Source organism: Malaclemys terrapin, chromosome 8, assembly GCF_027887155.1.
Source record: "Malaclemys terrapin pileata isolate rMalTer1 chromosome 8, rMalTer1.hap1, whole genome shotgun sequence".
Taxonomy (NCBI): domain Eukaryota; kingdom Metazoa; phylum Chordata; order Testudines; family Emydidae; genus Malaclemys; species Malaclemys terrapin.
This window is the reverse complement of record NC_071512.1, coordinates 94,222,762-94,235,739: the sequence shown is the minus strand read 5'-3', so window position 1 is coordinate 94,235,739 and position 12,978 is coordinate 94,222,762. Positions and strand designations below refer to the sequence as shown.

Here is a 12,978-nt window from a genome sequence, read left to right as displayed (position 1 = left end):
CATACAAACTGCATTATAAAAAAATGTAGAAAAGCAGTTTAAATCAGGCTTCCTCTAAAGAGAAGATTTCTCGAGGCCTAATTTATGCTAATGCACAGACTGAACACCCCATGCAATGATGTAAACAAGATACAGTTTCTTCCTAGCATAAATATGACCAGGGCATGGCCTCCTAGCATTGTCATGTCCTAGTGCAACATTCCTGTCCTTAGCTTGTACTTTCAACCTTTTAAGGAAGTCTGGCGCCTGTGATCTACTTTCCACAGCAGACCCTGTAATTTTTGGCTGTATTTTATGTTTTTCAGATTCAAGTCAATCTGAAAGTCCCAGCCAGCCAAGTGAAGCTGATATTAAGGACCAGCCAGAAAATGGTAAGTTCTTACCTGCTGCTATTTTGGAATATTACAATAGTCCATGTTTACAAGGATTTTCATTTTCAAGTAATAAGTGCATATATCTAGTATAAAAAGACTCAGTCTTTGAACAATTGACTTGAGATCTCTGCAAATGAATGGTGCATCTTCTTCTTCTTCATAGTTAAATGCCAAGGTTTCACAAAATTAGAGTAGCATTTGTCTCTACAATCCTGGAGGGAGATCTTTATTCCATTAAAAATTGTTTTAATTTGGGGGATGCTGTAATAGAGCCCGCTGCATGCAGCACTGGGGTTCTTTTCACTATAGCAGAGGCTTTCAATCCATGGGTCATGAGTCATGACCCTCTCGGGGGTGCCTACAACATTACTTTCATTTTTATCTGTGTGCTTTTAACGTTGTTTTGTTTATTGATGTTTTCATGATAACGGAACACTCTGAAGTACCTGACTCACAGTGTCTGTCCAGCTCATCATTTTAGATTGTGGGATTTCAAATCGTCCTGCAAAACAAAACAGTCTCTTTGAAGTATTATAATTTTTCTGCAACCACTTCTCTCTGCCCCTAAAAAGTACACACAATAAAACTGACAGGCAGTTCTCCTGAAGCTCTGGAAGCAAGACTGGAAATCTATGAACACAGCAGCCACTCAAACTATTAACCACTTCTTGAGTGATAAAATTTTTTTCAGAGCTGTCTATCTGTTCATTGGCATGCTTCTGAGAGGGTGGTAGTATTACAAGGAGAGAAGAGATGCAGTAGAACTCAAATCTTAATTTGCTGCTTCTTTTTCTACTTTTATTTCTAAAGCTTGTTTCTGAAGACAGCTATTCGACCTTATTAGAAAGCAGCCCCATGGCTGTGAATTTTAAGAATACTGCAGTGAGACTGCTGCATTGTTTTAATAGGGAGTCGTAGGCACAGAAGTCCCATTGAGAAAGGCTAAACCATAAGGTCACTACTGTGAGCAGGTACTAGTATTTTCTGAGGTGGGACAGTTTCTAAGTAGAAGTAATGGCTGTGTGGAATTGAACCCATGGAAGGGCCATCACAGCTGGCTTCCATTGTAAAAGGGCCCAGAGAAGCATTTGCTGTCAGTAATTGAGCTAGGGGATTGTATGTGAAAAGATAGATGAAGATACAAAGGGAAGAGCTTGAGGTAAAAACAATACCCTTCTCTTCCCTTCCCCGCCAAAAAAAAACAAAACAAAACAAAAAAAAAAAAACAGCCCAACATCTCTTATGGTCCCTTTGGCAATTGAAATTCTGTACCTTCTGTTACTACAGATAATTATTTTCATTAGTGCTTGGAATCAAAAAATGATGACATCCAACATTGGAGATAATTGAAACTGAGACAATCCCTGGTTATTCTGAATTTTTTTCTGTTGTTTTTAAAAATTGTACTTATAATTATTAGTAGTAAGTGTACATATTGTAGTAGCATCAAGAGGCCACAGTTGAGAGTGGGGCCCCATTGTGCTGGATGCTATCTAAACACAGAAAAGAGACTTGTAACGTCTGCCCTGTAGGGCTTACAATCTAAAGCCCCTTCACACTTATGGGAGCAGTAAAAATCTCTCTCATATAGGATTTCTATATATACAAGAGAGAAATCTCATATCCCTTTAACAAATCCACCAGATTGATTTTTGATTTGGTGTGCTTTTATTGCTGCCTCTCTTCTTTATCGTACGTCACTGTTTCCTTGTATGTTTTGAATGTTTATATTGAATACTTGACTAGTAAATAAACAAGTCACAAATAGGGATGAGACAAAAATGGTGGTGCTCAGATCTGGATTCCATTTGGATTAGAGTTCAGAGTTAGAGTTTAGGGTTCAAGGCAGAATAGAGCTAGTGTTCATATTCAATAATATCAAAATCTTAAGAGCTTTTCTCAGGAAATTTCAGCATCACACACTAAAAATCTCATGGTCTCAGATGATGTGGTGAGATGTCTAGCATTCTGGATCACTATTTCTCTCCCTCTGAAATTTGAAAGGTTTCAGATTTGAGGGCCTTTATTCTGCTCATCTCTAGCCACAATGTCTGAAAACATTTTTCTGACTATTGAATGATGGTGTCTAGCTTCTCTTATCAGTGCTGTTTTACAACAATTATAATTTATTGCAAAAGGATTGCCAGGTTTGGAGATGAATTGGCTAAACTGTGAAATCTGTTCTGCCAGTTCTGAATTTTTTTTTAATATGTTGCCTCTGTTTATTAGGTCACATTTTAATTTAGACTTTGCTAGGCACCCCGAATCCTTCTGACTCTGGTGTTCTGTTGTTATTATTTGTGTCTGGTTGATATTCTTTTGCAGCTTCTCAACAACTGTTCTTCTTACTGTGCAGTGCTCAGTCTTAAGGAAGCACATTTCACAACTGCCACCCAAAAAGCAGCAATGACAGTGAATAATATAAAATGTGTCAAACCCCAGTAACACTAAATATGTCAGTTCTGGAGCCTTAATGCTTCTTGTAAATCAAACTTTAATGAATTATTGGAATGTCACTGGTGACTTGTCAATAGTACTACTTTTTTCCTTAAAAAATAATTGGGAAAATTATTCTTACTCTCAGTTGTAGTAATGGGTATTTTTCCCCACTATAACAGAATCCTTGTATCTGATTAGTTGCAGTTTGCAGTATCTATGTGGGAGAATCCCTAAACTAACACATGCAGTTGGGTCTAAAAGGCCTGATCCCTCCAGGTTGATGTTGAGTTCATTCTCAGTGCACACACAGTCCACAGCTTGCAGTGTACCTGACCCAGCATGGAGATCAACATAGCCCTGCAGTTCTGATCTGCTGAATGCCAGGATGAAAGCCAAACTGCAGGCTTTAGAAAATGAAAAACTGCACACACAAAAGTGCATACAGAAATCATATTCACTGTGTTGTTCCACACTTGCCATAGACCACTACCATAGACCCCGATTCAAATACCTCTGGAGTCAAGGGGAGTCTCACCACTAATTTTAGTGGCAGTTGGATTGTGCCCACAGAGAGGGAAATGTCGTAAAAATCAAAGAAAATAGCAGTGGGATAATTCTGCTCCCACTGAAGTCAACAGCAGAGCAACCAGATTGAGGACAGATTTTGGATCATATTGCATGGATTTCTGTAAGGAGTCTATAAGCGTATCAATTAAGAGAACTACCCCTCACATGCACACATTCCTTCATTTAAAAAAATAAATCTTTAAAAGCCTTCTGAGGGTTGCACAGCCCCTCTGCTTGCCTGTTAATATCCTTTCTGTTCCACTCCATAAATTCTAAAGTTATTTATTATACATATATATTTTGCATAGCTTGAGTAATGTAGGTTCAAAAGGGTCAGCTATATAGCCCTGAAAAACAAGATCTACAGTAAGTTTTAATTCATTGTTTAAAATTCTGTAGGTTGCTTTAGGAAGAATCATCCATTTAAAGCAACAGAGGGTCCTGTGGCACCTTTGAGACTAGTTTCACTAAACTAAAGCTAATGCAAATAATTACTCTTGTATTTAGAGCCATCCATTTTCTCCAGTGGGTTTCATGGTTGCTATCACTCACAGAGCCAGCAGACAGAAAAATATTTGGTGCCAACTGCTCCCAAAACGGCCCCTGCCACTCATTTCTTTTCTTTAGCCTTTGCTAAGACACAGCTTCAGGCAACCGCTTACCCTATTAGCCCTGGTACAACTAACAGAATCCCAAAGAAAGAAATTTTTTTCAAGAGATCCAGCAAAGAGATGAACAAGTGTATTGTAGCCATCACAGGACCCTCTTCCTGGTCTTCACTGGAAATCCCCAGATTAAATCCTAACCAGATAAAGAAGGAAATTGAGAGAAGGGAAAATCATGTGTCTCATCTTCAGGTGGGTAAAAGGCAAAGTATATGAAGGAGAGCAGAAAAAACCATCATGAGTCTCCCAATACCAAATTTAGTCCTTGGCTCCCTCCTGCTTGTATTCAGAGCTGGTTGATATCTTCATCCAGGCATACATCGCAGCTTGACTAGTTGGAGCAGAAAGAGGTCTCTCCAACATTAGACAGACTCTCCACACATGAATAAGAAAAAGCGATGGGTGTAGAGTCTGTCCAGTAGAAAACTCAAACAGTGGATTGACTTCTTCTGACCATGTCCTTCAACTGCCTTTGGAAAAGGAGGTTGGAATAGCTCTCAGCAGCAAGGTACTCATGAAGAGCCTGGACTTGTTAAAGAGGAAAACAGTTTATTCTTCGAGTAGTATCCCTGTGGGTGTTCCACTGTAGATGTGTGTGCGTCCCTGTGCTGCTGATTGGAGAACGTTGGTAGCAGTGTCTGTTGGGTCCACAACATGCACTGTCACTGTCCTTGTGCTTGGCCCCGAGGCTAGCCAGCACACGTGGGCTAACCATCCTCAGTTCCTTCTCAACCGTCCCTGACTAGAGACGAAGCCTATAGCTGTCCATTAGCAGATCATTAACTCTCCTTTTCATTTGTTAATTTTTAGCTTTCTTCTGACTTTTATTTGGCCGTGCCTTTAAAAAAAAACAAAAACAAAAAGAAGAAAAGAAAAAAAAAAAAATCTGGCATCTGATTACCAACATATGCCGAATACATTGCTCATACAAAATCCGTAGAGAGGAGATTTTTATCTAACAAATAAAATATTTAATGCCCAAATCAAATGTTTTCATTTTAATACATTCTTCCTGCTTTGAGCTGCAAGTATCTTCATATCACCACAGGTAATGATAGGCACCTTGTTCTTCATTGCATTAAAAAAGACCAAACAATGATGTGAAGCAACTCACCGAACATGTTTTTCAACCCTGCAGTAATTAGACTGAACTTGTAAACATTGCCATTTAACAGGTTTCAGAGTAACAGCCATGTTAGTCTGTATCCGCAAAAAGAAGAACAGGAGTACTTGTGGCACCTTAGAGACTAACAAATTTATTAGAGCTCTAATAAATTTGTTAGTCTCTAAGGTGCCACAAGTACTCCTGTTCTTCTTATTGCCATTTAAGTAGCGCTGGTCTTGGGAATTAAACATGAAAGAAATGCGTTTTTAAAAAAATACCATGTACCAACTTTTCAGTGCTTAAAACCACAATGGAACAAATTGTGACCCCTCATAATGTGCGTGGTTGAAGTGGGGATGGGATGGATGTAGGGAACTCTCTGCATTCCCTTCCCCCTTCCCTGAGCAAGGCTGTTCAGGACAGATGTAATGTGTCTGTAGGTGCAAGAGAGTGCAGTGCTATGTGGAAGGTCCATGACTGGGTGAGGGAAGGGTCTCTGTATGCAGCAGCCAGGATTCACTGGCATCCATAGAGCAGGTATAGGAAGAAGCACCCCACACTGCTTCCTGCATGGTCCTGGAGGCATTATACCAGGGGTCGGCAACCTTTCAGAGGTAGTGTGCTGAGTCTTCATTGATTCACTCTAATTTAAGGTTTCGTGTGCCGGTAATACATTTTAATGTTTTTAGAAGGTCTCTTTCTATAAGTCTATAATATATAACTAAACTATTGTTGTATGTAAAGTAAATAAGGTTTTTAAAATGTTTAAGAAGCTTCATTTAAAACTAAATTAAAATGCAGAGCCCCCCCGGACCGGTGGCCAGGACCCGGGCAGTGTGAGTGCCACTGAAAATCAGCTCGCGTGCCGCCTTTGGTACGCGTGCCCTAGGTTGCCTATCCCTGCATTATACCATTCAAAGGGTCTGCATGAGCAGTTTGCCTTGGCAAGCGCACAGCTGAGCCCAAAGTGTACTGAATTCAGGGAGTACAAGAAGAATCTGGAGTTTGTTGCTCTCTAGTTTATCTGGATGGGTAAAATTTTCAAAAGTGCCTTTGGAACCGAAGGGCTTGTCTTCATGTACAGCACTACAGCCGCCGTAGTGCTTTAGTGAAGTCGCTCCTACGCCAATGGGGGGAGAGTTTCTCCCATCAGTGTAGTTAATTCACCTCCCTGAAAGGCAGTAGATATGCCGGCAGGAGACGCTCTCCCAACAACATAGCGCTGTCTCCATGGGGGTGGGGGGGAATTTATGTCAGTACAATTGTCAGTATAATTGTTGAAAAAAGTGTGGATTTTTCACACCCCTGAGCAATGTAGTTATACTGATATAGGTCTGTAGTGTAGACCTGGCGTAAGTCCCATTGTTAAAAGTGACATAAGCACTTAGGCGCCTAAGTGTAATTGACATTTAATGAGATAGATTCTGAGGCTCCTAATAGGCTCCTACATCACTTAGGCACTCTTGAAAATGTTACCTAATATCTTCCATTTTTACCTGTTATGTTGTTAGAAGGACCTTACTCTAGCTACAGTATAATACATGGAAGAAAATTTTTTTGTTCTTTTTAACTAAGTGAGGTAAAGGTGTTCTTAAAAGCTCTGCCTCTTGATATACTTGTTCCAGTATTTCATCTCTTTTTCTCTCCTCTCATGAAACCTGCAGTAATTTCATTGCTGTGCACGATTATCATCTTTTTTTCCTTTTTGTGTCGTAGAACACAGATCAATATCCCAAAGAGACACTGATGAAATCAAAGAGCCACTCTTATGGCATTTACATGTTGAACCCAGTTTCATACCACTTTACTCTAATTCAGTTGAACACATGTTGAAATGAAAACTAATACAGTTAAAAAGTGCTTCATGTCAGCCTACTAACATTCTTAAAGCACCTCATTTCCAGGATAACCCGCAGAGGCTGCAGAGAAATTTTTTCTTTCAATGATAGTTGCATTTGGCATGATACAATAGAACCAGCTTTGTTGTTGTTGTTTAGAGACTCATTTGGGTTGGATTTGTATGAATATGGAAAGCTGCTTTTCTCTTGCTGTAAAGTAGCATTTGAGAAATCATCCCAAACTCAGAGATCAAACTGAAATTAACTTCTCATCAATAAGTACTTCAAAAGAAGCTTAGCACTTGCAACAATGAATTTGCTAGCTTGGGGGTAAAGTAGAAGATCAGTAATAATTTCACCTTGTTTGAACAGACCTGCGTATAGACTCTGGGCCAAATTGTCCACAGACTCACACCCCTTAAAATCCCATTGGCTTCAGTGAGGTTACACAGGTGACTTTAAGCCAGGTTGTAAAGTTATGGCAGAATTTGTTCTGTAAAGTGGAGATTTGGTGCAGTCGTTCAGTGTGCCTTTCTGCAAAGTGACTATAGTAGGACATTTCAGTCTAGAAGTAAACATTAGCTAATGAAAGTTTGATTTGAGGCAAATTCTATTTTATGTCCATTACAGTTTACGCTATTATTTATTTATGGGAAAGATGGAATCAGTTGTCTGTAGTGAGCCTTAGAGTCCATGTTTCATATGGTTCCAAAGAAACATATGCGGGCATACTTGGCCACAAAATTTATAAAAGTGTGCTGTGTTTTTTCTGCATTTTTTCATCCTGTTTCATTTCAAGTAGATTGCAGCCCAGATTCTCATTTCTAACACAAAACAAAATGAATAGAATTTTAATTGTAACACTCTAGAATCAAAACTCTTGATGCATCTAACTCCATTTCCCAGCCAGTTTCATGGCCCTTATGCAAAAAGTATCTAAACAGTCTAGTAAAGAAAGCACTTGTCTTTCTCCTGTATTGCCATACTTTCAGTGAGATTCATGTCCAAAGTCAAATGAGTTTGTGCTCCAGATTTTATTGCACAGCTTTTTTAATTTCCAGTGTTAATGGGTACACTCTCTGCTCACAATTTAGCCTACTAATCATTAGCTGGCACTCTATCGAGGACACCCTGTTTTGGCAGCTTTGAAGAATGTTGACAGTCAACCAACATGATATGGGACAGTCAGTAAGGATCAGTTCTGAAGCCACTACAGGGGCCAAGTAGGGAATCTTGCCTCATTAGTGACCTGCAGTATTTAAGACTTGAGGATTGACAGAGGACTTCAGTTTTCACTGCTTATAACCATTAACCTTCACAACCAAAGCATTCTGACCAACCCCCCACCCCGCACCCCCCAAATCATCCGAGGAAAGTCTGACAGGAAATATTCAAAGCATGAAATGAATGCTTATAGCATAACAAAACAGTGCTTGAAAGACATAAAACGTTCATTACACTTTGTCTCAATGCTGCAAAGAAAAGGAGCAATGAAAATGTGGCTGGACTGCATGTTTTTATTTCACCATATGTGTGTACAGCAAAAAGGTGGTGAACCTTTCCATTGGGCAAGGTGTATAAATAAAGTTGCAATTACTCTAACTCATTTCAAAACTTATTTATATTCAGTTTCTGTTTTCCATACAGTTCTGCATGTATTATACAGACCCAGATAGCATTAAGATAGCACTCGCCCTGGGTAGAGGGCAGCTTGTAGGCATGATGCCCCAGAAGCACCTTCTGACAAGGAATCTTGCCTCAAAGTGTCAGGATTCCTTCCTTGCTCCCCAACTTGTTCCCGGAATGTGTGAGATCTGCTGCTGGACCATAGCCCCCTCACTTCCTCACCAGCCCAACTTTGCTGACCAGAGAGTCAGAGCAAAGCTAAGTCTCCACTCGTTCTTTGCTTCCTCCCCAGCCACATAGAATCATAGAATATCAGAGTTGGAAGGGACCTCAAGAGGTCATCTAGTCCAACCCCCTGCTCAAAGCAGGACCAATTCCCAGCTAAATCATCCCAGCCAGGGCTTTGTCAAGCCAGGCCTTAAAAACCTCCAAGGAAGGAGACTCCACCACCTCACTAGGTAACGCATTCCAGTGTTTCACCACCCTCCTAGTGAAATAGTTTTTCCTGATATCCAACCTGGACCTCCCCCACTGCAACTTGAGACCATTGCTCCTTGTTCTGTCATCTGCCACCACTGAGAACAGCCGAGCTCCATCCTCTTTGGAACCCCCCTTCAGGTAGTTGAAGGCTGCTATCAAATCCCCCCTCATTCTTCTCTTCTGGAGACTAAACAATCCCAGTTCCCTCAGCCTCTCCTCATAAGTCATGTGCTCCAGACCCCTAATCATTTTTGTTGCCCTCCGCTGGACTCTTTCCAATTTTTCCACATCCTTCTTGTAGTGTGGGGCCCAAAACTGGACACAGTATTCCAGATGAGGCCTCACCAATGTCGAATAAAGGGGAACGATCACGTCCCTCGATCTGCTGGCAATGCCCCTACTTATACAGCCCAAAATGCCGTTAGCCTTCTTGGCAACAAGAGCACACTGTTGACTCATATCCAGCTTCTCGTCCACTGTGACCCCTAGGTCCTTTTCTGCAGAACTGCTACCTAGCCATTCGGTCCCTAGTCTGTAGCAGTGCATGGGATTCTTCCGTCCTAAGTGCAGGACTCTGCACTTGTCCTTGTTGAACCTCATCAGGTTTTTTTTGGCCCAATCCTCTAATTTGTCTAGGTCCCTCTGTATCCGATCCCTACCCTCTAGTGTATCTACCACGCCTCCTAGTTTAGTGTCATCTGCAAACTTGCTGAGAGTGCAGTCCACACCATCCTCCAGATCATTAATAAAGATATTAAACAAAACCGGCCCCAGGACCAACCTTTGGGGCACTCCGCTTGAAACCGGCTGCCAACTAGACGTGGAGCCATTGATCACTACCCGTTGAGCCCGACGATCTAGCCAGCTTTCTATCCACCTTACAGTCCATTCATCCAGCCCATACTTCTTTAACTTGGCGGCAAGAATACTGTGGGAGACCGTATCAAAAGCTTTGCTAAAGTCAAGGAACAACACATCCACTGCTTTCCCCTCATCCACAGAGCCAGTTATCTCATCATAGAAGGCAATTAGGTTAGTCAGGCACGACTTCCCCTTCGTGAATCCATGCTGACTGTTCCTGATCACTTTCCTATCCTCTAAATGTTTCATAATTGATTCCTTGAGGACCTGCTCCATGATTTTTCCAGGGACTGAGGTGAGGCTGACTGGCCTGTAGTTCCCCGGATCCTCCTTCTTCCCTTTTTTAAAGATGGGCACTACATTAGCCTTTTTCCAGTCATCTGGGACCTCCCCCGATCGCCATGAGTTTTCAAAAATAATGGCTAATGGCTCTGCAATCTCGCCCGCCAACTCCTTTAGCACCCTCGGATGCAGCGCATCCGGCCCCATGGACTTGTGCACATCCAGTTTTTCTAAATAGTCCCGAACCACTTCTTTCTCCACAGAGGGTTGGTCACCTTCTCCCCATGCTGTACTGCCCAGTGCAGCAATCTGGGAGCTGACCTTGTGCGTGAAGACAGAGGCAAAAAAATCATTGAGTACATTAGCTTTTTCCACATCCTCGGTCACTAGGTTGCCTCCCTCATTCAGTAAGGGGCCCACACTTTCCTTGATTTTCTTCTTGTTGCTAACATACCTGAAGAAACCCTTCTTGTTACTCTTAACATCTCTTGCTAACTGCAACTCCAAGTGTGATTTGGCCTTCCTGATTTCACTCCTGCACGCCTGAGCAATATTTTTATACTCCTCCCTGGTCATTTGTCCAATCTTCCACTTCTTGTAAGCTTCTTTTTTGCGTTTAAGATCAGCAAGGATTTCACTGTTTAGCCAAGCTGGTCGCCTGCCATATTTACTATTCTTTCTACACATCGGGATGGTTTGTTCCTGCAACCTCAATAAGGATTCTTTAAAATACAGCCAGCTCTCCTGGACCCCTTTGCCCTTCATGTTATTCTCCCAGGGGATCCTGCCCATCTGTTCCCTGAGGGAGTCAAAGTCTGCTTTTCTGAAGTCCAGGGTCCGTATTCTGCTGCTCTCCTTTCTTCCTTGTGTCAGGATCCTGAACTCGACCATCTCATGGTCACTGCCTCCCAGGTTCCCATCCACTTTTGCTTCCCCTACTAGTTCTTCCCTGTTTGTGAGTAGCAGGTCAAGAAAAGCTTTGCCCCTAGTTGGTTCCTCCAGCACTTGCACCAGGAAATTGTCCCCTACACTATCCAAAAATTTCCTGGATTGCCTGTGCACCGCTGTATTGCTCTCCCAGCAGATATCAGGGTGATTAAAGTCTCCCATGAGAACCAGGGCCTGCGATCTAGCAACTTCTGCTAGTTGCCAGAAGAAAGCCTCGTCCACCTCATCCCCCTGGTCTGGTGGTCTATAGCAGACTCCAACCACGACATCACCCTTGTTGCTCACACTTCTCAACTTTATCCAGAGACTCTCAGGTTTTTCTGAAGTTTCATACCGGAGCTCTGAGCAGTCATACTCCTCTCTTACATACAACGCAACTCCCCCACCTTTTCTGCCCTGCCTGTCCTTCCTGAACAGTTTATATCCATCCATGACAGTACTCCAGTCATGTGAGTTATCCCACCAAGTCTCTGTTATTCCAATCACATCATAGTTCCCTGACTGTGCCAGGACTTCCAGTTCTCCCTGCTTGTTTCCCAGGCTTCTTGCATTTGTGTATAGGCACTTAAGATAACTCCTCGATCGTCCCTCTTTCTCAGCATGAGACAGGAGTCCTCCCCTCTTGCGCTCTCCTGCATGTGCTTCCTCCCAGGATCCCATTTCCCCACTTACCTCAGGGCTTTGGTCTCCTTCCCCCGGTGAACCTAGTTTAAAGCCCTCCTCACTAGGTTAGCCAGCCTGCTGGCGAAGATGCTCTTCCCTCTCTTCGTTAGGTGGAGCCCGTCTCTGCCTAGCACTCCTTCTTCTTGGAACACCATCCCATGGTCCAAGAATCCAAAGCCTTCTCTCCGACACCACCTGCGTAGCCATTCATTGACTTTCACGATTCGACGGTCTCTACCCTGGCCTTTTCCTTGCACAGGGAGGATGGACGAGAACACCACTTGCGCCTCAAACTCCTTTATCCTTCTTCCGAGAGCCACGTAATCTGCAGTGATCCGCTCAAGGTCATTCTTGGCAGTATCATTGGTGCCCACGTGGAGAAGCAGGAAGGGGTAGCGATCCGAGGGCTTGATGAGTCTCGGCAGTCTCTCCGTCACATCGTGTATCCTAGCTCCTGGCAAGCAGCAGACCTCTCGGTTTTCCCGGTCGGGGAGGCAGATAGATGACTCAATCCCCCTGAGGAGGGAGTCCCCGACCACCACCACCCTCCTCCTCCTCTTGGATATGCATACAGGGAGAAGTACCAGGACTTTCAGCTCTTCCGCTTTGTTGTAGCTCATCTATAAGAGGTATTTCCACTCTAACACCAGCCTATTCTCGCCCCTTAGTGCTCCCAGTACTCAGTGGCCTCAGAACTAAGCTAGAGCTGTGAAAATTTCCCAGTTTTCACCACTAAAAAACTTGTATGCTGAACACAAACATTTTCATGAAACGCTTGTTATTCAATTCACAGCTGAGAGTTTTATTTAATCAGTTTTATTTAACAGCCATAACTTGGGCAGACCACAAGCTGAGTGGTGCTCTAGGATACCACACTAGCCCACCAAGAAGCCAGGCAACTAGGAAGAGGGTTTAATTTGTGGTTCTGGCTTTCATATAAACTTTCTGCCAAGTGAAGAGGAGGGCTTATTAAGGGAAAAGGCTAGAATGTTTGAAAACAAGGGGGGAAACCCACAAAAAGAAAAACTCCTCCAGCTTGTCTTTGGGTGTTAGAATTTCCATTTGCCTGTAACTTAAGACAAAGAGCAAGTTTTGGTTGCTGCAAAATTACTTTATATTTATACAATAAC

The 12,978-nt window shown here is 42.5% G+C and overlaps 1 protein-coding gene across 4 annotated transcripts in view; it reads left to right on the top strand.

Annotated features, from left to right (window-relative positions):
• Nucleotides 1-12,978, top strand: part of NFIA (nuclear factor I A) — a 311,476-nt gene that overhangs the window by 167,509 nt on the left and 130,989 nt on the right. For all 4 annotated transcript variants that reach the window (XM_054036629.1, XM_054036631.1, XM_054036630.1 and 1 more), the window contains exon 3: nt 306-371. In XM_054036629.1, the coding sequence (XP_053892604.1) occupies nt 306-371 (66 nt within the window). The remainder of the gene's footprint in view (nt 1-305; nt 372-12,978) is intronic.